The sequence below is a fragment of the Nerophis ophidion genome, linkage group LG19, assembly GCF_033978795.1.
Source record: "Nerophis ophidion isolate RoL-2023_Sa linkage group LG19, RoL_Noph_v1.0, whole genome shotgun sequence".
Classification (NCBI taxonomy): domain Eukaryota; kingdom Metazoa; phylum Chordata; class Actinopteri; order Syngnathiformes; family Syngnathidae; genus Nerophis; species Nerophis ophidion.
The window spans coordinates 23,658,269-23,683,349 of NC_084629.1; the positions used below are offsets into that span (position 1 = coordinate 23,658,269).

General features: G+C 40.2%; 1 protein-coding gene across 1 annotated transcript; it reads left to right on the forward strand.

Moving 5' to 3' along the window:
* The first annotated feature begins 1,151 nt into the window (after positions 1 to 1,151).
* On the forward strand, positions 1,152 to 25,081 carry coq10b (coenzyme Q10B). The gene is made up of 5 exons (XM_061879614.1): positions 1,152 to 1,308; positions 18,626 to 18,784; positions 22,106 to 22,298; positions 22,373 to 22,474; positions 24,316 to 25,081. The coding sequence occupies exons 1-5, from the start codon at positions 1,211 to 1,213 to the stop codon at positions 24,481 to 24,483; spliced, it is 720 nt and encodes a 239-aa protein (XP_061735598.1). The 5' UTR covers positions 1,152 to 1,210; the 3' UTR covers positions 24,484 to 25,081.

Genomic DNA, 25,081 nt, shown 5'->3' on the forward strand with positions numbered 1-25,081 from the left:
AAGTACGGCCTACATTTTCTAATTGGATTAACGGTTTACAATTATCAATCAAATCTTGGAGGATGATCAAGAGTAAAACAGCCGTTAAATTAATATATTTGTTACAAAACAGTTAAATTTATTTAAGTATCCCTTTAGTCTTTTTTCATATTTTTTTTATTGTACTTATTTATTAATTATTATTGAATACTCTATTTGTATTTTATTTTCTTTTCTTTTCTTGACATGTTTCGCTGATGTTGAAAGTGCATTGACTTTTGTGTGCATTATAAATGTATGTTTGTTGTTCAATTAAAAAAAATAAAAATAAATACTCTTATACAAGTTTAAGTTCGAATATTAATACAATTAGTCAGCGTAAGCAATACACTCTTTTAAACAATACAACTAAACAAGTCAACATAATGCCTGGAAATATAAACCAGTATCTACGTTGCCTAAAAATGCAGTTGAAAATCAAAAAGATATTTGAATAATCTAGCAAAAATGTGGTATATTAAAAAATATAATTTCAGTCAATGTCTCAGGACTCAAATTGTTCTAGAATCAACATACCGGTATTTGCATGTCATGTAAACACTTGTATGTAGGTAACCTGAACCTTCTGGCATTATAGGCCACTTATTTAAGGTTGGCTTGTTTGCACGTTTCAAAAACTGAAAATGAAAGTGGTTAAGTTGGCTTCTGTTAAATGAAAATGAGATATATAAAAATATGTTTTTCATAATTTTAACACGTTTTATTGGTCTTGTATTTTAACTTCACCTAATAGAGTAGCTGCCTGTAATTTCGTCATGCTCTTATGTTTGATGACAATATCACGTCCTATTCTATTGTTATTACCTCCTTTGCTAATTATTCGCGTTCTTTTGCTGTTTTACATATGCAAACGATCGTTTCAGTACTTCATATTTAATTTTGTTATACATCACTCGCTCGAACAGAAAAGTTCGTGCATCAAGTGAACTATGTGTCAGAATATTTGCTGAAATGTATCAGTAATTAGTCCAAATAGGATAAAGTACACCAGGCAACATCTCGTGACTCTGTTGCGTGTAAGATTTTTCTCGGTGACGTAAAACCACAGCTGACCAATTAGAATCCTTCAAACGTGACCCAGCTGACCAATAGGACGTCTGTATGCGAGGATAGGGGCGGGGCCAACTAGAGGGTCGATCATCTGGAGAAGAAACCTGTGACAGACGCAAAGATGGCGAGAGGCGCTCCGAACCTGAGAAAAGTCGCGGAGTGTGTTAAGCAGCTGCCGTCTGCGTCCAGTCGGGACGTCCACTCCAGAAACAACATCAGGTAAATTATTTTTATACACTGGCAGAACGGGAATTCCGAGCTAGTGCCCGCCCTTTTTCGTCCGAGTGGCCAACAATATCCGGTTTAAACTAGTCGCTATAGCATCATTTCAGCAACCAAACGTGTATTTTCAGGCTTGAAGGTGAATTGAATCCGTACATGATGGTAAAACAATTGTTTACACTATGCAAATGTATTGTTAAGTTCTTTTGGACTTCAGTCGGCCTGCACTTGAAATTGCTTTATCAGCTCAACTTCAGAAGATTTTCTTGAGTTTATTTAACGCCTCAAATATTTACAGGAGCTTGTCAGGTCGGGTTGATAACCTCAAATCAAAGAGGATCAAACTATTACCCAAACTAAACATTGTTCAATACTTATTAAGGTAGTGTTTTTCAACCACTGTGCTGCGGCACACTGTGAGATCTAGTCTGGTGTGCCATGGGAGATTATCTAATTTCAGCTATTGGGGTTAAAAAAACATGTTTTGAAACCAGCTGTTGTAATCCGCAAAAAATGTGCCGTTGTTGAGTGTCTGTGCTGTCTAGAGCTCGGCAGAGTAACCGTGTAATACTCTTTCATATCAGTAGGTAGCAATAGGTAGCTAATTGCTTTGTAGATCACAATATGAAGACAACAGCAGGAGGCATTGTGCAGGTAAAAAGGTATCTAATGCTTAAACCAACATAAAACAAAAGTTGAGTGCCCATAAAAAAAGGCATTGAATCTTAGGGATGGCTATGCAGAAGGACAGTACAACTGAACTGGCTACAAAATAAAGAAAAACAGAATGCTGGACGACCGCAAAGACTTGCAGCGTGTGGAGCAGAGATGGCATCCATGTACATCTGTACATGACAACAATGTCCACACAAAGAAGGATAGCAACAACTGAAATAGTCTTGATTTCTAAAACAAAGCTGGTGCGGGGAATAGTGCTCAAAGGAAGACATGAAACTGCAACAGAAAAATAACAACAAAACAGGAAAAGCCACCAAAATAGGAGGGCAAAACACTACAGCCAGGAAAACGCCCCAAAACAACAAAAAAGTCACGGCGTGATGTGACAGGTCATGACAGTGCTTTGAGACACGTATAGTGAAGCTTGGTTGGTTATGGTTTAAATTCATATTCAACAATTGTGATGACAACTTTTTATCGTCAATATCGAGTTACATTTTTTCATGATTTCTGCTGGTGGTGTGCCTTTGAATTTTTTTCAATGAAAAAAATGAGCCTTTGCTCAAAAAAGGTTGAAAAACACTGGATTAAGCAACCAGCAGTACCGTATTTTTTGGACTATAAGTCGCAGTTTTTTTCATAGTTTGGTTAGGAGTGCGACTTATACTGAGGAGCGATTTATGTGTGAAATTATTAACACATTACTGTAAAATATCAAATAATATTATTTAGCTCATTCACGTAAGAGACTAGATGTATAAGATTTCATGGGATTTAGCGATTAGGAGTGACAGATTGTTTGGTAAACGTATAGCATGTTCTATATGTTATAGTTATTTGAATCACTCTTATCATAGTATGTTACATTAACATACCAGGCACGTTCTCAGTTGGTTATTTATGCGTCATATAACATACACTTATTTAGCTTGTTGCTCACTATTCTCTATTTATTTTAAATTGCCTTTCAAATGTCTATTCTTGGTGTTGAGTTTTATCAAATAAATTTCCCCCAAAAATGCAACTCATACTCCAGTACGACTTATGTATGTTTTTTTCCTTCTTTATTATGCATTTTCGGCAGGTGCGACTTACACTTCTGAGAGACTTATACTCCGAAAAATATGGTATTTATACTGTATGTAACTGTCTCCAAGAACCAAAAGTAGCCCAGCAAGCACACGACATTGATTCAACGTTGATTATACTCACATTTCCAGTAAAACGGAGTTCGAAACAACGTTGCAAAATATATATATGTACAAATTGAGACAACGTTGGTTGAGAAATGACCAAAAAGCATGTTGTTTTAACGTTGTAATTGTGTTGTAGAATATTGGTTGAGAAATGACGAAAATGTAATGGTTAAAATCAATGTCAAAAAGTATGTTGATCTAACGTTAAGTTTGAGTTGCTCAACGTCAGGACCTAATTCAACAAGTTCTCTACATTGTTACCAAAGGCCTGTGTGTAAAATTTTAAAAATCGTTTGCATTAAAGCGGTCTTATCAGACAGGTCTTGTAAAGACAATCCCAGTTATAGACGTACCATTTTCCTGTGATAAATGTTAAGAAAGTTATGGACTTTTAAAACTGGTGACAAGGCATTAATTTGGGTCAATTTATTTGTAAGGACTGTTTGTAACTTCCTCATAGTTACATTTTTCAAAGCAAAAAATATAAAAAGAATGTCACCAGCTTATATTACCATTAGTGATGTAACAGAACACATTTGTTTTAAAACTGTCCACATTTTTCACAATTACTTAGTTTATGTATTAAAACTTTGTCTTGTCAACACGTGCACATGCACAAAAACAGTCCAAGAGACGCAACAAACACTTTGCAGTTGTTATGATAAAATATGCATTCAATGACAGCTAAAGCTAGCTATTCAAATCGTTATTGCTATTTTAGCTAACAACACCCAAAGCTAATGCATGTACATGTGGTACGTGCGCACGTAATTACGCTATTACGTTCTAGGAAACGTCAGAGGGAAGACTGTAACGCTTGGCGCCCACAAGGCATGCCCCTTTAATAAAAAGCCAATGAGGTTCAAGATTTTAGGTGTGGACTTTTTGTTAAAAATGTCATATTTACCCCATTTTATCACTGGAAAGCTTGCTAAACAAAGAAACCGAAAACAAGTTTCACATTTACAGTGTGTTTTTAATTGTCATAAAATTAGAGCTAGAAGTGACGGAAAATTTAAATAAACATGACTGGTGGGACTTGACTTGTGAGTCACTTCACAATAGACTAGGCAATCGGCGGGTCCAAAAAAATAAGTGTGCGAATCGATCAATTTAAAAGATTTTAGGCAGACTCACAGATAAATATCAAACTAATAATAGGGCTTCCAATAAACATTTTACTCACCATAGATGTTTTGCAGGGTAGTATTGTCGAGCGTAACTTGCTAGATTTGGTCAAAGGATGCGCGAGTACCTTGTCCAATCTGTAAATGGTGATATTCTGGATAAACTTGGATATGTCTTCTATGTCGTCAGCACCGATGTGTAGTGGTGATGAAAACAACGTTCAAACAGCTGGGGGTGTTAAACAAAAATCAAGATTCGTACCTGTATACATTCTTAAGCGATTAAAATAATCCAACATGGATTTTCAAACGTTTTAATGTTTAAAAAAAAACAATACATCTGTGCAGTACAGACAAATGTATTTTTTTTAAATGATCTCAATGTTTTTAGGCCATATCGCGATACACGACATATATCTTGATATTTTGCCTTGGACTTGAATGAACACTTGATACATATAATCACAGCAGTAGAATGATTCTATGTGTCTACATTAAAACATTCTTGTTCACACTGCATTAATATATGCTAGTTTTAAACTTTCATGCAGAGAGGGAAATCACAATTAAGTCAATTAACCAAAACTGTATTTATTAAACAGTTATTAAGCAGTGGCACAAACGTTCATGTCATTTCCAAAACAGAAAGTGCAAGATTGTCAGAGACATTTTAAGTGTCAAATAAAAATTAGCTGCATGATAGGAAATCAAATAATGTTCGTCCTTCGCTATGTGGTAGGTTACTACATCAACGGTGTTGATGTGGAAATGTTTGCCTCTGTATTTTGATGGTGTGGGCGTGTGGCACAGACCGGAGATGTTGACATGCGAAGAAAGCAGTCTTCATTCTCTAGCAGGTGACTTTTCAAATGATGCTACATATTAGCAATAATGCTACTTTTTATAGCAACGCTTGTGCCGCATGCTTGACTTATTACGGTTGTCTGTTTGACATATTCCCACTTGAAGCCAAATCACCGCCAAACGATGGACCCCCTGCTGTTTTTCTTGGGAATTACTTCTTCCCTCATTCGCACCTTCTTTCTATCGTGTTACCACTCGCACGGCTCTGCTAGCTTCACAGCTAACGTTACCCATGCTGCTACGCGAGGGCGTATACGTATGTGACGTATGACGTGACAGTAGGTGACGTGTGTAAGAAAGTGCGCTTTCTGTCTTTGAGAAGGAGAGACAGAAAAGAGCGAGGAGAGCCTGTAGTGTAATGCCCGCAGCTAAAAGCAACTGCCTGAGAACGTATACTCGAATATCACCATATAGTCATTTTCTATATCGCACAGAGACAAATATATCGTGTATATTGATATATCGCCCAGCCCTACGTACTTTATATGGATTAGCCGCATGATATTGTCACACGATTCCCTATACATTTGATTAGTAAATGTATATTGTACCTACACTGTAAGGGATAAAGGCATGGTCATGCATTAAAGGCATCATTTTTGTCCTATGGTTCATCATATTATGGCAGTCATGTGATGTTTAATTCTTCTCAAATAGGCCAAGTTTAACTAAACATGGAGCAGTACTACCGCAGTTCACATTTCTCAGTGCATTGGATCGATCGCAACCAGACTGTTCCGATTGTCTCGGAAGACAAGCAGGCTTCGTCAGTTCATGCTCACAGACATAAATAAGACGGCTCTAATCTGAGAGGATGTATTTATCCTCTAAAAATGGCCCAAACACAGATGGGTTCGCTCTGTTGAGGTGGAACAATCCTTTAATAGAGCTGTCCTAGAGCGTGTTGCACTATATTGCATCAGTAGCTAAAACTAGAGGACTCTACTGCGGCACAGCAATGCTTCAATGAAGGTTAGCCCAACAGCGCCATACACAGTAACTTATATTTGCTATTTCAGCTTTGCAACAGTATGTATGCTAACCTCACTTTCCGACACGTTAGAAGCTGTGATAGTCATTGAGAAGAGAGCCCGCTTGTTTCTTTATTTCATTGGTCATCACTGTAAATCTGTGCAGGTCGCATGACAGGACACATGTCACACAAATTTGGTTATGTCAACATAAAGTGGGGGTTTATCTTGAATTGGTAAATATTTGCTGACATACATTTTTTCTTATCAGCACTGTTGCGCTTTGTCATCTAATCTCAGTGCTGCTAATATCACTGGAATGTTTTAGAGGAAATAACCTCTATTCCATGGTGTTTGAAACTTGTATTCATGTAGAAATAGAGAATTTAGACCGTAACCAAGATTTTTTTTTTAGGACAATGGAAGCCATGTAAGGTTATACAGTGTGAAAAGTCAGCAAATCTTACAAGATCTCTCCATGCCTCAGTAGGATGAAGTATGTGTGCATTTAGTTTTTTCTTTGGTTTTCCATACTTTTTTGCGACTGATTTATGAAGTCCAGACAGTTGAGTCGACCAATAACATTACATGCTAACCGATACTTAGCTAGCAAGTAGCCACCGTCTGTCTTCCGTCTCCTTGTTGTGGCTCCCTCAGACTTAAAGCGAAAAAAGTTTGCTTTTTTAAAGTTCTATAATTTGTGTGAGGCTGTGATTGTGCACAGGCTGAGTTCTGAGGTGCAAGGAAGGCAAGTAAAAGAGACTGGAAGGCTGTGTTTTCAGTTCAGCTTCGTGAGTATGCAACCCCTTGGGTAAGCTAACCATGAATACTTTCCAAAATAAAAAAAGGAGTTAAATTTCAAATGGACAGGTTTCTTTTCCTGTAAAATAAAAAAGATAAAACATTTAAAACGTTTATAAGCTCTGTTATGTTTTGCAACTCTGTACTATTTTTCTTTAGTGGAAGAGGCAACAAAATGTCTCTTTTGATAGTAAAGGTGGCAGACCCCTGCTTTAGCTGTTCAAAGTATACGTAACTTGAGTTAATGTATGTATTTTAACTTATTTCTATACGTGTTGCATAACTGTACTGTTTTTACATCCTTGTTGAACTTTAAAGTTAGCAGCCTCTTGCACATGTATATCTGGCAAAATTGCCGCAATGGAACTTCTGGCATTTATCCGCTTATGCACAAAACTGATCATTGCATTTAAGTAGCCCAATAATGCCGATCACAAATGTTGATCCTCTCTGGCTGACAAGTGGCTAGCAGCTATTTATAATTTATGTGTCACCATACACAGTGTGGAACCGCTCACCTAAACTAATAATCAACACGGCAAAAAAACTACATTTCTTAGTTTCTTAAGTATCATGATCAAGTATTATTATTGTCATTGAAGAATAGGGATGATGTTCGAAAACCGGTTCTCCCGATGCTTCGATAAGAAAATAACCTATTCCATGGATTCAAATCCCTTTTTGAAAACCGGTTCCCGTTGTTGAAGCCACGATATTGTATTTTCGCGACCATAGGGCGCACCGTATTAAAATGCGCCGTGTCAATTACGGGTGCTATTTCTGTATTCAACGCATGAATAAGGCGCAGTGTATTTTTGGCCGCAGGCATGGTTAAAAATACGCTAGCGTAAAAGCTTAGAACATACGCAAGCATGCATGAACGCTGTTTTAAAAAGGCAGCAGGAGCAAAGCTGAGTTCGGTTGTACTTTATTGAAGTATTTATTATTGTATTCACAATATTTTTTTATCAATCCTCATCCACTAATTCATCAAAGTCCTAATCTTCTGTGTCCGAAATGAACAGCTGGGCAAGTTCTCCATTAATGACGCCAGAGTCCCTCTCCTCATTTTCAAAGTCAGTCTCGTTGCCATGGGGCTCCTCTTGCCCCGTTGTGCGTAGTGATTCGCTACCTTGCAGGTCCCCTTCTTCTCAACAGGGATGTCGAAAGTGAGCGGCACCTCGTCCATGCTGTCCGCAGTCACGTCCGCCTTTCCTCCATATAAAAAGCGTGCCGGCCCAGTCACATAACATCTATGGCTTTCGGAACTCAGTGCACACACAAGGTGCAAACACAACAACCTATCTGGATTTGATAAGAGATTCGATAAGGACTCGGTTCGATAAGAGGATTCGATAATGGCATAGAAATCGATAATTTCTTAACGAACATCATCCCTATTGAAGAACAAGGCTAAACTTCTTAGACACAGAGAGCAAGTCAGGAGCAGACATGCTGATAGCTAAGCTAACTGCTAAACTAATTTTAAAATGACAGAAGAAATACTGTAAGTGCTTAATAAAGTTTAGAACGTGTTACTGCAGAAATTAAGCAAATATTAAAATTTCATCAACAAATGAATTAATAAAAATGAGAGAGAGGATAATACAACAACTGTGGGTGTGTCCGCATCGTCAAAGTCAGTACATGACACGTAAGATAGGGATCGGCTCAATCCATAAATTGGTAGTGTCAGTATATGATCAATAGCTACCACCACCTAAGTTAGTGAATAATGGGTTCTCACTTCTCCGTGAGCGCTTATAAATCTAATCCATTATTATTACTGTAGAAGTCAGATTGATCTTCTCATTTTATCAAAATATATATTTTTTTGTTTTTGCTACTGTTTGCAAACTCCGGGAATAATTGCCTGAACACAGGAAGACTTTGAGGGCAAAACCCAAAGGATTTAAATGACTAATAGGTAGTAGTTTTTGAAATTATTTTTTCAGTATTGTGTAGTATTGAATTTTTTTGCTCAAACAATTGTATGTAATAGAAGAAGATAATGCCAAACTATTTTAAATATTGTGTTGATAATGTCAATTGCACTCACCATAAATACATGTACAAGTATCGGTATTGGTATTGGCCAATCTCACTTATCGGATCATATATGATCGGAATCGGCAACATAAAACCTTGATTGCAGGGTATCCTCAGGGTCTTAAAAAGTCTAAAAAAAAGTCTTAAAACCAATCATTTGAATTTAAAGCCTTAAAATTTCTAACATTCTCCAAAAATCTCATAAAAGGTCTTAAATATACTTGGAAAAGTTCTTAAAAATCTATTAACGTTAGTTTTAATAAAAACATTCATAAACTTCAGTCTCGTTTGAATTGTTTTGATTTTTAAATATGCTATAACGTTTGGCCATTTTTTTTATTCTGACTTCCAAACAAATCTTAGTTCACAACAGTGAGGTTCTTCATGTTTTTAGTTAGGTTAAGCAGCTGTGAATAAATTCATATACTTTGCAAATAATTCTGGGTTCCTTCAAGTCTTTTGTACTTTTTTGCCTGTATCGATGTGAAATGGGTCTTAAATTTTATTCATTATGGTCTCAAAAAAGTCTTAAATGTGGCCTGTTGAAACCTCCAGAGACCCTGGATGGAAAAATCCCGACTTTTAACACACCATCATTTAAAGTTGACTCTTTGGTCCCCCATCTGCACCCAAAAGGTTGTGTGCAGATGTGGGGGTTTTAAAACCCAACCTAAGGGAACATATTGTATTCAGCTATATAGGTTTTACTGTACCAGTTAATAAGGTTGTAGCTTCCTATTGAAATTAGCCAAAAGGTCTGTATGCAAATTATTCAACCAGGTTCAAGGAAAGTTGCTGACAGGTGTGAGAGCAAGACAAGGCAAGGATGGAATACACACAAGAAGTCTCTGGTAACATGCAACGATGAAGGCAATAAATTGGTATTGAGCGCCAGGAGTCAGTCACACGTCAAGCGTATCGCATTTCAGGCGGTCAGGATCGGGCTTCCCGCGTTGGCGAGGGCAGGAATGAGAAGAGCAAATCTGTCAATCCGACGTGCGCGGGACAGCGTTTACGTGCCTGACTCGATGACATTCAGCTTAGTCTTGATGACACCTTCTATTTTCCTTTTGTTCTGACAACTTAAACCGCCAGAGACAGACCATCATCCTTTCTTTTTTTTTTTTATTACCCTTGTCAAAGTGACACATTTTGGAAAGAAACAGCGTTGGTTTTCAGGAGGAAACAGTCTGTATGTTTGCTACAACTGCCATTATGTGGTTTTCCCTAATATTTAACTTGCCCCCAGACAAACAGAAAGTATGCAGACAGACGCACAGTGAAAGGTTAGGTTTGAAGTTATGCTTTCAACGCTCCAGTAACGTCAGCAGCCCTGACCTTGGCCTATTTTGTCACTTGCTCTGTTAAATGTTGACGTCCATTTGAGTGAATGAGTTGTCTCTGGCTCTTGGTACAGTTATTAGGATTTTATAAATATAAATAAAATGTTTATTCATTACAAACCCCATACATTAATTCAAACAAATCTGGCATTGGGCAGTTTATGTGAGTGTGGTTTTTAGGGGTGTAACGATATGAACATTTCCCATCACAGTTATCATTATTATTGCAATATTGTTGAATGTGCTCAAAGAGTACTTATACACACACACAGACACACACACACACACACACACACGCTATCTTTTGACCAAATAATTTTTTTGCATTTCTAAAATGAATAGACACACTGATAGAAAAGCCACTATTTTGCATATTTTCTGTTTTTTATTTATTACTAATAGTGTTTTAGTGTGTTTTGTTTTTAATGTTGGTTTGTACTGTCACACTTTGAGATGTAATTAAAATAAATAAAAATGCATACCAAATAAATCTAAAATTGTTTTGATTTTTTATGGCGGACATTGTGGCGTCTTACTCTCTGTTCAGCGGGCCTTGAACGCACCGTATAAATCTTTGTCTCCTATTCTTTGGAGTAAATAAACCGATCATTTTGTTCTAAGAGAGCACAGCTTGCAGGTTCAATGTGTACAATTGAATATTATAGTTGCTCAGATAGTAATGTGTTTAATTAAGTGCAGGTTGGGGCATGTTGTCAGGGTTTACCGTAGACTGCCAAGATACCTGTGACGGTATAGGCGTGGTCACATGAGGTCATCGAGTAATTTGCGATGATGATATGGATGGATGGATAGATGGATATTTTTTTTCTTTAAAAAGGCTCAAAAAATTTATTCATACAGTTACAAAAACTAATCTGATATACCGTATTTCCTTGAATAGCCGCCGGTCATGTAATATGCACCTGCCTTGAATTACTGCCGGGTCAAACTCGTTCCCCATAAGCGCATGCTTACTTTTACCGCCAGGTCAAATTCGTGACGTCATGAGTGACGCCTCTCCTGTCGTCATTTCCAAAATGGCGGAGGAGGGTTTTTTTTGCTTTTACTGTGTGTAAACCAGGTGTCTTGTTCCACAGCCGTGCAGATCACACTGATGGTTGTGATATAAAACAACTTTAACACTCCTACTAATATGCGCCACACACTGTGAACCCACACCAAACAAGAATAACAAACACATTTCTGGAGAACATCGGCTCTGTAACACATTTTAAACGCAACATAACACTTACCCAGAATGCATTGCATCCATGACTCTTACCGGATATATTATACACCCCGCTAGCACCAAATCCCGCCTCCTCCTCCATCCCCCACGCTTCCGATCCGTGCGTCGGTTGAGGTGGGTGGGGTTGGGGGCGCGTGTATAATATAGCCGTAGTTGTTATGTTACGTTTATAATGTGTTACATAGCCGATGTTCTCCAGAAATGTGTTTGGTGTGTGTTCACAGAGTGTGGCGCATATTAGTAAGAGGAGACAAAGATTTATACGGTGCGTTCGAGGCCTCTCCTGTCGTCATTTCCAAAATGGCGGAGGAGGTTTTTTTTGCTTTTACTATGTGTAAACCAGGTGTCTTGTTCAACAGCCGTACAGATCACACTGATGGTTGTGATATAAAACAACTTTAACACTCCTACTAATATGCGCCACACACTATGAACCCACACCAAACAAGAATAACAAACACATTTCTGGAGAACATCGGCTCTGTAACACATTATAAACGCAACATAACACTTACCCAGAATGCATTGCATCCATGACTCTTACCGGCTATATTATACACCCCGCTAGCACCAAATCCCGCCCCATCCCCCACGCCCCCGATCCGTGCGTCGGTTGAGGTGGGTGGGGTTGGGGACGCGTGTATAATATAGCCGTAGTTGTTATGTTACGTTTATAATGTGTTACATAGCCGATGTTCTCCAGAAATGTGTTTGGTGTGTGTTCACAGAGTGTGGCGCATATTAGTAAGAGTTTTAAAGTTGTTTATATCACAACCATCAGTGTAAAAGGTGTGGCTGTTGACCAAGTATGCATTGCAATCTCGTATGAGAAGCAGCGAAATGCATGCGTCCGGCCAACACGCAGCATGGTGTAAAGGTGGGCGCGATGACATGTTGTAGAGCAGTGGTCCTCAACCACCAGGCCGCGGCCGCAGAATAATTTTTTATGAATTTTTTTTTTTTTTTTATCACTCTCAAATTTTTACTGCATGCCATTGGTAAGTGCAGGGGTGAGAAGAGGTTTTAAAAGTATTAGGCCCTGCTTACTTTTACCGCATGCCTTGAATAAGCGCAGGAGTGAGAAGAGGTTTTAAATTAGCGCCCCGGCGGCTATTCAAGGAAATACGGTAATTAATTAAAATCAACATATCGTTTTGCCATATTTTCAATTGTTGCTGCATTTTGTACAAAGTACTTTGTTGAGATTGTTTCTAGTGTTTCCAGACTTTTAATGACTTTTTAAAAATTAAAAAATCTATCAACTAATTTAGCATCTTCTTCTGGTGTTACTTGTAAGACTCAACTCCTGTCCCTCGATGTCGCTGACTAAAGAGGCAAGCTGCAGCGAGCATGACGTCACACTTGCTTGGCGCTGTTGCCGCAGTTGGACTTTCTCTTCTTAAAAGCCGCCACTGTCCTTTTTAATATTTGCACATTTTGTAGATGGCTCTTCGCGTGGGTATATCTGCACTATTTATTAAAAATCACATCCACTTTACAGACATGCTGGCAACATTCCAGACATCCGGTAGCGCAGTTTTCAGTGATCAAAGTCTTTTTTCGGTGGTCAAGTTTTTGGTACTTTCTGTGTGGAGTTTGCATGTTCTCCCCGTAACTGCGTGGGTTTGATACTCCGGTTTCCTCCCACCGCCAAAAACATGCACCTGGGGATAGGTTGATTGGCAACACTAAATTGTCCCTAGACTGGGAATGTTGTCTGTCCAAGTATGTTGGCCCTGCAATGAGGTTGCGACTGGGTGTACACCGCCTTCCGCCCGAAGGAAGTTTTTGGTACATCACTTGTCAATAGTGCACACACAATCATCTGTATATATCAATTCCAACTAGAACAACATTTTTAATGTTTCATGTTTGTGTGGTTTGGATTTGATGTCACTTTTTCCCATGTTTGCAAACACACTGTCAGTGCCTGAAAGGTTTTTGGTGGAAAATGAGGTGTTGTGTGTCCTCGGAAGCACGGACTCACAAGACGAAAGTGTTTGCATGGGAGATATACAACCTGTTGGAATTGTGCCGTTTGTTATCATAAGATTGGGATTAACAGTTAAAAACAGCGTCAGACTTTGTGATTTCTTCTGGGGGCTGAATTATATTATTTTACTTAAATTTGTTTTCAAGTAAAAAAATAAAAAATATTTTCAAGGTATGGTGATAATAAAAATGCCTTGGTGGCACGCCACATTCAATTACATTAAGTGGAAACCTTGGTTGTTTCTTAATAGGGAAAGACGTTAATGCCTCTCATTTTCATGTTAGCATACAAACTAGCGAGCTGACTCCTGTCACTCCGTAAGTTTATCGAAGATTTTTCAAACATTTTAGATTAAAACGGTAGAACTAACCGTCGGGAGTTTTACCGTGGTTATCGATATTTCATATATTGTTACATCCGTGTTGGTGTGCTAAGACAATATGAACACAGCACACCTCAAACATAATGACTCTGTCCCATCAACGAGCCGGATTCAAGTCCTCCTAGCTCAAAATTTTGCGCAAACAAACGCAATACAACAAAATCGAAGAAGTAGAACCATGGCAACCACTTGCAACGACTAGAAAAACAGACCATTTACAGTAGGTAAGGTTGTATTATTGCCTCATTCGTGTGAGAATCCTGCATGGGGCTGAAGCATTCAGGAGCAGGACTAACTAGGACTAGCTGCAGTGCGCTCAAACAACCACCAGGTAGCGTCTGTGAGCAGATAATACTGTATCATCTCTTTCGAGCTTATCGGGTTTTATCAGTGCGGTAGTGCTTTTTTTACGCATTCTTCACTCACGCTTAAAGTGATGGAGGAGGCATAATAGGCAGAAAGGATAGACTATTTTTGAAAGAAAATTGACGAACTTAAAGAGAGAAAAATTATGTGAATACAAACTTTATAATTTACACCTGTAGCGCTTAACTAAGTAGCTCAAATGCCTTTTTAGTCTCTTGATCGGTGACTTCTAGTTTTTTGGTTGTCTGCCTTGCATCGATTTGGAGACAATTATCGGTACAAATTTACTCTTAACACACCCCAAATCACAAGACAATCTTATTATATATATTTTTTTTCAAGTCAGCTCCCGTCTAATGGCTGCTGGTTGTACGAGCTCTGTGCTTTTGTGTGTCTTCATTGGTGTTCTCGATGTTTCCTTCCTGTTTTCATGTCGTTTTTGCCTTTTGGTTGGGGCCCTTTCAGGACTGGGCAGCAAGGGGTGGCACTTTCGTGACTTCTGCGCTGCTTTTTGGCGGACATTTGGATTTTCTTCACGGGGATCCTTTTGGCCATGGCCATGTGTCGCACCGGAGGCCAGCTGCTGGCTCTCTGCCACACCAGAGTCCGTGTGGAGAGACTGAAGGAGATGCGAAGGAAGAAACGGGGCTGCAGAGTTGGTGTTGAGCGTCTGGATGAACAAGACTTTGACTTTAAGCTTGTGGGCAGCCTAGGACGGAGTTGGCTTTCTTGGTTTCTTTGTTGGGTATGTTCCTGTCCTTGCCCCCCACCTCAGCAGACCTTGGTGTTCGTGGGTGTTGAGATGGTGTTTTTGTTTTGTTGTTTGTGCAATCGAATGTGCACAATATGTGTTATTTATTGCTCACTGTTTGTTTTTTTTGTTCTTTTACTTTTGTAGCTGTACGTAGAAATGGCGCTGCTAAAGTGGCAACTGGTTGCAGCAGCTCTGGTCCAACTGTTTCAACTTGCGATTATGCAATGTACTGTTTTTGTTTGTTTTTCTAAATGTTTTTAAATGTAAAGCACTTGGTGCTATATTTTATATGTATGGAAAGTGCTATGCTAATAAAGTTTGATTGATAGGTTGATTGGCAACACTAAATTGGCCCTACTGTGTGAATGTGAGTGTGAATGTTGTCTGTCTATCTGTGTTGGCCCTGCGATGATGTGGCGACTTGTCCAGGGTGTACCCCGCCTTCCGACCGATTGTAGCTGAGATAGGCACCAGCGCCCCCCACAACCCCAAAGGGAATAAGCGGTAGAAAATGGATGGATGGATGATTGATATAATAACAACAAACAGTAGCAATCACACAGTATAGTTAAAAGCACAAATGATTTACAACATAAAAATAAAAACACGCAATGGGTAAAAACATTTAATAATTCAATAAAAACTATTTAAAATCATGTCCCCAATAAAACAGCGTCTTGACGTTTTTAAAATGTCCTGAAATTCCTCTAAAGTGATGGTTCAGGTAGCCTCAGATCCTTTTGTAATGTATTACATGACCATGGAGTTGCAAATCTGAAGGCTTTTTTTATTTTAATTTTTTTACCAAGACTTGTGTTGGCTCAAGGAACCAACGCGCCAATGATGTCCTGTGACCGCAAACTGTAGCGACTGGAGTCTCTACACATAAAAGAACACAAGTAAGAGGAAACCATACCCAAGAGCAATTTACAGTCCCAAAGGTGCCCCAACCAAAAGGCAAAACAGACATGAAAACGAGATGGAGACATCAATAAAAACAAAGACGCACAAGAGCACAGAGCTCCTACAACCAGCATCCACTACAGCGGCAACATCTTGAAAAAATGTTTTTAAGGTTTTAAACTAGGGCTGGCCGATATGGCCTTTTTTTAATATCTTGATATTTTTAGGCCATATCGCGATATGCGATATATATCTCGATATTTTGCCTTAGCCTTGAATTAACACTTGATACATATAAATGATAAATGGGTTGTACTTGTATAGCGCTTTTCTACCTTCAAGGTACTCAAAGCGCTTTGACACTACTTCCACATCTACCCATTCACACACACATTCACACACTGATGGAGGGAGCTGCCATGCAAGGCGCCAACCAGCACCCATCAGGAGCAAGGGTGAAGTGTCTTGCTCAGGACACAACGGACGTGACGAGGTTGGTACTAGGTGGGAATTGAACCAGGGACGCTCGGGTTGCGCACGGCCACTCTCCCCACTGCGCCACGCCGTCCCTATATAATCACAGCAGTATGATGATTCTATGTGTCTATATTAAAACATTCTTGTTCATACTGCATTAATATATGCTCATTTTAAACATTCATGCAGAGAAGGAAATCACAACTAAGTCATTTGACCAAAAGTGTATTTATTAAACAGTTATTAAGCAATGGCACAAACATTCATGTCATTTCCAAAACAGAAAGTGCATGATTTTCAGAGAGATTTTAAAACAAGCTATTAGTGCACTTTTGTGCATGATTTCACTAAGATGACATATTAAAACAACACTATATTAAAGTGCACTTTTTATCCAGAACGCCACAACAATAGTTTAAAACAAATAAAGCGCAGTTTTGTGCATGATGTCACACAAGATCTTTCAATAACTGTCAAATAAAAATAAGCTGCGTAATAGGAAATCAAATCGCTATGTGGTAGGTTACTGCGGACGTTATCTCCTTATGTTGTTGACTTTTTTTTCATACGGTGTTGATCTGGAAATGGTTGCCTCAGCATTTTGATGATGTGGCACCGAGCAGAGATGATGACATGCAGAGTTTCAAGCACTCTTTATTCTCTAGCAGTGGACTTTTCAAATGATGCTACACATTAGCAGTAATGCTACTTTTTGTAGCAACGCCTTTGGCCCACGCTTGACATATTACGGTTGTTGACGGTATTACATATTCCCACTTGAAACCGCCGCCAGACGATGGACCCCATGCTGTTTTTCTTGGGAATTAATTCTTCCTTCATCCGAATCTTCATTCTCTCGTATTACCACTCGCACGGCTAACATTACCCATGCTGCTACCTCTCTGCGCCGCGAGGGCGTATACATACGTATGTGACGTATGTAAGAAGGTGCGCTTGCTGTCTGTGAGAAGGAGAGACAAAAAGAGCCTGCAGTGTAATGCCAGCAGCTAAAAGCAACTGCGTGAGAACGTATACTCAAATACTATGATATAGTCTTTCTATATCGCACAGACAAACCCGGCATATATCGTGTATATCGATATATCGCCCAGCCCTAGTATAAATTGTGTTAATGATTTAAATCAAAATGATGGAAAAGTTGTGATTGATAACTGCACGTTGATAAACTCATGGACTGACTGGGAGCAGCTCGCTTGCTTAAATGCTAACTTGAATACAAGAGACATTAACATGTTTCTCCATTAAGAAACAACATATCTACACTTACTGTCTGAGCAGATATTCAATTGTGCACATTGAACTTACAAGCTGTGCGCTCTTAGAACAGAGTGATGGTTCAATACTCCAAGAAATTTGTGCTGATATCATATTGGATTAATATCCTTCCATCCATTTTCTACCGCTTATTCTCTTTGGGGTCGCGGGGGGTGCTGGTGCCCATCTCAGCTACAATCGGGCGGAAGGCGACGTACACCCTGGCCAAGTCGCCACTTCATCGCAGGGCCAACACAGATAGACAACATTCACACTCACATTCACACACTAGGGCCCATTTAGTGTTGCCAATCAGCTTATCCCCAGGTGCATGTCTTTGGAAGGGGGAGGAAGCCGGAGTACCCGGAGGGAACCCACGCATACACGGGGAGAACATGCAAACTCCATACAGAAAGATCCTGAGCCCGGGATTGAACCCAGGACTACTCAGGACCTTTGTATTGTGAGGCAGACGCACTAACTCCTCTTCCACCGTGCTGCCCTGGATTAATATCCATACCGGTAAATACTCAAGGCTCCAATATCGGTGTGGTATCAAAAGTGAGAAGGTTGTATCGGGACACTGCTTATGTGAGTGTGAAGTACGTCTGTGTTCTTTCCACCTTGGTGCCTGACTGTCACTCAGACTGCGTCCTCACCTTGACGTGTTTATCAGGAAGAATCAGGAGGCCGGACTTGTGCCACGTCCAATTAAACGGGAGGAAGCAATAATGAATGTTCTCCCGCGCCGCATATCTTTCCTTAAAGGCTCGGCGCTAAATTGGGAAAGGCACGTGGAGATTCCAGAGCGTCGTCGCTGCCTTGACGTGCGCCTGTTGCGTCACTGTGGAAGTAGGCCATGGCTCACGTGTTCTGTGTCCCCCAGGTACCTGTCCTCATTCGGGGTCCTGATGATCCGGCAGCCACCCCAGCTGGGCGCTGCCACACCCGTGTGCCGTGGCGTGGTCCTGCCCACCCGCGCTTTCTTCAATCTGGCTGACGCCTTGTCCAAGAGGAGGGAGTACTCGGAGAGACGCGTCATTGGGTATGAGGTTCTAGAAGTGGATTTGTTTTTTTCATTTTAATGTTGGTTTTAAATTGTACAAACCCCGTTTCCATATGAGTTGGGAAATTGTGTTGGATGTAAATAGAAACGGAATACAATGATTTGCAAATCATTTTCAACCCATATTCAGTTGAATATGCTACAAAGACAACATATTTGATGTTCAAACTGATATAAAATATTTTTTTTTTGCAAATAATCATTAACTTTAGAATTTGATGCCAGCAACACGTAACAAAGAAGTTGGGAAAGGTGGCAATAAATACTGATAAAGTTGAGGAATGCTCATCAAACACTTATTTGGAACATCCCACAGGTGTGCAGGCTAATTGGGAACAGGTGGGTGCCATGATTGGGTATCGAAACAGTTTCGCAAAAAATACTCAGTCTTTCACAAGGAAGGATGGGGCAAGGTACACCCCTTTGTCCACAACTGTGTGAGCAAATAGTCAAAGAGTTTAAGAACAACGTTTCTCAAAGTGCAATTGCAAGAAATTTAGGGATTTCAACATCCACGTTGGTAGATGGGAATTCTTATTATTTATGGACAAGTAATGTGAAATATATATTGGCACAGCTTTAAAACACACACATAGTGACCTCCTGTTCAGTGCAAAGTAAGCTTCAAAATAAAAGCATGGCACTACTCACCTAGAGTAGGGATGAGATTTATTAGTCTCCTTTATGGCCAATCAATGTGAAATGTATATTTGCACATCATTAAAACCTACACGCAGTGACTTCCTGTTCAGTGCGAAGTAAGCTTAAGGTTAAAAGCATGGCAGCATTCACCTGGTGGAGGGATGGGAACTCTTACCGCTTATGGCCAAACAATGAGGAATCTATATTTGCACAGCATTAAAAAATACACACAGGGACTTCCTGTTCAGTGCAAAGTAAGTTTCAAAATAAAAGCATGACGGTATTTACCTGGAGTAGGGATGGGAATTCTTACTACTTATGGCCAAGTAATGTGAAATATATATTTGCACAGCACTAAAACGTACACACAGTGACCTCCTGTTTAGTACGAAGTAAAGTTCAAAATAAAAGCATGGCACTACTCACCTGGAATAGGGATGGGATTTATTATTCTCGTTTATGGCCAATCATTGTGAAATGTATATTTGCACATCATGAAAACCTACACGCAGTGACTTCCTGTTCAGTGCGAAGTAAGCTTAAGGTTAAAAGCATGGCAACATTCACCTGGTGGAGGGATGGGAACTCTTACCGCTTATGGCCAAACAATGAGGAATCTATATTTGCACAGCATTAAAGGGGAACATTATCACCAGACCTATGTAAGCGTCAATATATACCTTGATGGTGCAGAAAAAAGACCATATATTTTTTTAACCGATTTCCGAACTCTAAATGGGTGAATTTTGGCGAATTAAACGCCTTTCTGTTTATCGCTCTTTTTGCGATGACGTCAGAACGTGACGTCTCCGAGGTAATACAGCCGCCATTTTTATTTGCAACACATTACAAACACCGGGTCTCAGCTCTGTTATTTTCCGGTTTTTGACTATTTTTTTGGAACTTTGGAGACATCATGCCTCGTTGGTGTGTTGTCGGAGGGTGTAACAACACTAACAGGGAGGGATTCAAGTTGCGAAAAGTGTCTGCCGCCAGACCCCCATTGAATGTGCCAAAGTGTCTCCACATTTTAACGGCGATGACAGACATGGCACAGAGATGTATGGATAACCTGCAGATGCATTTGCAACGATAAAGTCAACAAATTCACAAAGATAGTTTTGTTGATGTTGACTGCCAGCTAATCGATGCTAACATGCTACGTTAATCGATGCTAACATGCTATTTACCGGCGGTGCTAAAGCAGACATGGCACAGAGATGTATGGATAACCTGCAGATGCATTTGCAACTATATTACGTTTACTTCCTCCCACATTTAATGCGAAAAAAACACTCACCAATCGAAGGATTTAAGTTGCTCCAGTGTCACGAGATGCGAAAGTCCTGATCGTTTGGTCCGCACATTTTACCAGCGATGCTAACACAGCTATTCGGCCATGCTATGGCTATGAATAGTGTCAATAGCTATTCGCTTAATAGCTTCAGTTTCTTCTTCAATACCTTCATACTCCAACCATCCGTTTCAATACATGCGTAATCTGTTAAATCGCTTAAGTCGCTGAAATCCGAGTCTGAATCCGAGCTAATGTCGCTATATCTTGCTGTGCTATTCGCCGTTGTTTGTTTACATTGGCAGCACTGTGTGACGTCACAGGGAAATGGATAGTCGCATCACAAATAGCGAAAATAAAGCACTTTAAAGCTTTGTTTAAGGATATTCGGGGACCGGTAAAATTTTGAAAAAAACTTCAAAAAATACAACGAGCCACTGGGACTGATTTTTATTGTTTTTAACCCTTTTGAAATTGTGATAATGTTCCCCTTTAAAAAATACACACAGTGACTTCCTGTTCCGTGCAAGGTAAGCTTCAAAATAAAAGCATGACGGTATTTACCTGGAGTAGGGATGGGAATTCTTACTACTTATGGCCAAGTAATGTGAAATATATATTTGCACAGCACTAAAACATACACACAGTAACCTCCTGTTTAGTACAAAGTAAGCTTCAAAATAAAAGCATGACGGTATTCACCTAGAGTAGGGAGGGGTATCGAGTTCAGTACTTCTATATGTACAGACAAAGTAACAATTCACATACAAATCAAACAGTAACCAAATTTCACTACTTTTTTGTTGTCACATCCGGCTGTAGACTCTGCGCTGGCCCGAGCACTTGGCGGGGAAACAAGCACTCTAAACAGTCTCCGTTGGACTGCATGTCAACAAAGCAAGCATACCTGATAAGAAAGGAAAGCCCCACTTTTTCAAAGTGCACTCGCCCGATGCTAACTTACATTGAATATGTCATAGACGTGCTGCTGATTTGCATTATAATTATGTAATTAAAACTACGACACATTTGACTCATTGCCAACATTTCTAGGCAGCCAGAAAGTGAGTCAATGACTCATTTTCTGTCCAAGTACAACAAACGGGGCTCATTATCGCTGATACTTTGGCAAAGCCTTTTATTTCATTCCCTAACAGGCTTGGAGGTCAACTCTTGCTTTGCGTAACAAGGATAAAAATATCTTTGAATAGGGTGAAGGCGTGCTGTGGGTGTGTGTGTTCCTTACAGGCAGCCATCTTTAAATCTGCTTCTATAAATATACCAGCGGATACTCTTACGTAACAGTCTGTATACATTATATGTATGTAGGGATCTGTGTGTACTTATTGTTATTGTTTGTGCAGATATTCCATGCAGGAGATGTATGAAGTGGTGGCGGGCGTGGAGAACTACCGCCTCTTTGTTCCCTGGTGCAAGAAGTCCGACGTGATCTTCAAGCGCAGCGGCTTCTGCAAGGCCAAGCTGACGGTGGGCTTCCCTCCCGTGGTGGAGAACTACACCTCGCTGGTGACCACCGTGCGCCCCCACCTGGTCAAGGTGCGCCAGTCCCTTCCTCGCGCACCCGTCGGTTTTCCAAAGTCACTCATGCTCCTGTTTCGCGTTTCCACCAGGCTTCCTGCTCGGACGGCAAGCTGTTCAACCACCTGGAGACCGTTTGGCGTTTCAGCCCGGGCCTGCCGGGGTACCCTCGGACTTGCACTGTGGACTTTGCCGTGAGTACACACACACAAAAACATGCTGAACATAACAAAAGCATAGTTGGCCGTGACGCATGTGCGTGTAATTAAATTGCTATAGTGTAATGTTAATGGATCTGATCAAAGAGATTACATTTTGCACTCCAAATACAGCCATCCATCCATTTTCTTCCACTTGTCCCTTTGGAGGTCGCGGGGGGCCGCTGGAGCCTATCTCTGCTGCATTCGGGCGGAAGGTGGGGTACACCCTGGACAAGTCACCACCTCATCGCAGGGCCAACACAGATAGACAGACAACATTCACATTCACATTCACACACTACTGTAGGGACCATTTAGTGTTGCCAATCAACCTATCCCCAGGTGCATGTCTTTGGAGGTGGGAGGAAGCCGGAGTACCCGGAGGGAACCCACGCAGTTACGGGAAGAACATGCAAACTCCAAACAGAAAGATCCCGAGCCCGGGATTGAACCCTGGACTACTCAGGACCCTTGTATTGTGAGGCAGATGCACTAAACCCTCTCCACCGTGCTGCCCACACTCCAAATCATTGTTTATAAAAAAAAAGTACCATTATTTCCGGACTATAGAGCACACAATAAGAGAAATATTGTTCCATAAGCCACAGTTGTAACATGAGTTATTTATACATAAATATTTATTTACATACCTTAATGGTTTCCAAACAGTGCATCTCACGCGGCATTTAAACGGCTGATCAAACAAAAGAGAAGTCATCTGCCTTATATAGCTCTCCAATCAGCTAAACAGACTCAATAACTCCGTGGCGCCGTTTTGGTGAATTACGACCCTGAAACAATATAAAAAGAATGCTACTGTTAGTTAATAATACTAACACAGACACTCTTAAAAGTGTTAGCATATTAGCTAAGCCAAACTACGCTATCTAGATTACTTTATGATAGCATGTAAAAATATGCACGAAAACCCTCTGAGAGACATCACACATGGGACAGTTTAGTAAGTATGAATAGTTTTAGTTGTATTGCGAAACTTTCAAACGTTGCTTGGAGGGATGAATGAAGAATCCACACGAGTAAACACGCAACGGACGGCGATAAAACGGAACAGCACTTCTACTTCTGGTTGAAAGCTCAGTCTCAACCAGGGGTGCCCAAACTTTTTTTTTGAAGTTCAACTCCTACCTTGTTTACCTCCGTGACCACACCCTTAGTTTTTTTCATCAGTCCAAAATATCAAGCAGCTAAAATTCGCCAATCGTATACAAGTGTGGAGAGTTTTGTATTTTTCCCATCATCCATTGTAATGGATTTAAATGGGTGAAGCTTTTATTTCTTTATGCTAAGATGTTTTATAACATCCACAAAGTTCAGTAAGCAGGTTGTGTTATGTGTGACCATGTTTGTTGAATTTTTGTGCCAGTTGAATTTAATTTTCTGCACTATGACTAGGGAAGGTTGTTTGGATAGGGTCATAAATGCTGTGAACTTTGATGCACTGACTTGAATTACGTTTGTTGGCCACCAGACGGTGACAAAATGGCAGCTAATCAGACTGCTGACAGTTTGTGTATTGTATGAAAACACTGCATCCGCCTAAACTGCTTATTGCTGTAGTTTGGACTACCCTGGTCTAAACTGAAGGGCAATGCAGCATCTGCAGTGAGCTAACTCATCCAAAACATGGCGCCATCGCACATACAACACACTTTATCAGTGTATTTGCTTGGAAACTATTGTCATCGTACAAAAATCCATAAATGAGCTGCACCGCTTTCCAAGCCGCAGGGTTCAAAGCATAGGAAAAAAGTAATGGCTTATAGTCCAAAATTTACGGTATTTTTAAAGCTCATCGTGCCACGTTCTTTCCCCAGATCTCCTTCGAGTTCCGCTCGCTCATCCACTCGCAGCTGGCCCACGTCTTCTTCGACGAGGTGGTCAAGCAGATGGTGTCGGCGTTCGAGCGCCAGGCCTCCAAGATCCACGGCGCCGAGACACAGATCCCTCGCGAGCTCATGTTCCACGAAGTGCACCACACGTAGCGTTGCGCGCGTGTGTTTTTGTGTGAGTGTGCGTGCGCTCACAAGAAAAGCGAAAGGCACGCGGTCTACCTGAAATCAACAGCGTGCCTTTTTGTTCCTGACAGGATTCTTTTTGAGCAGCCGAGTAGGTCAGTGTGAACGCTCATGTTACAAGCCCCTCCCACCAGAGGTCAGAGGTCAGCCTCCGTCCGACAGAGGAGTTAGTGCAGATGGTGCTAACACTTGGGGAACACTTTTATTCTCATTTCGACTCCTGCAGCACACCACGCTGGCCCAGCGCCGCACACACGACATCTTTGTACAGTAAATATTTAGTTTGTGTGCAATATAATATCTTTTATTTAACTAGTACCTGCTGCTGGGTCAAAGGTCACAAAACCCCGTCAGCCAGCACAATTCCGACTCGCATATTTATCTTTACTCGTACGAAAACCTCGCTCACATGTGTATTGTGTAAATATCACGACAATATCAAGGATGAGCTGCTTAAGATCTTATTTTTGTTGGAGAAAAATATTTTGTTGTTGTTGTTGTTGACTGATTCCAAGAAAAAAAATGTACTGACTGCATGATGTATAAAATATTTTTTTTCTAAAAA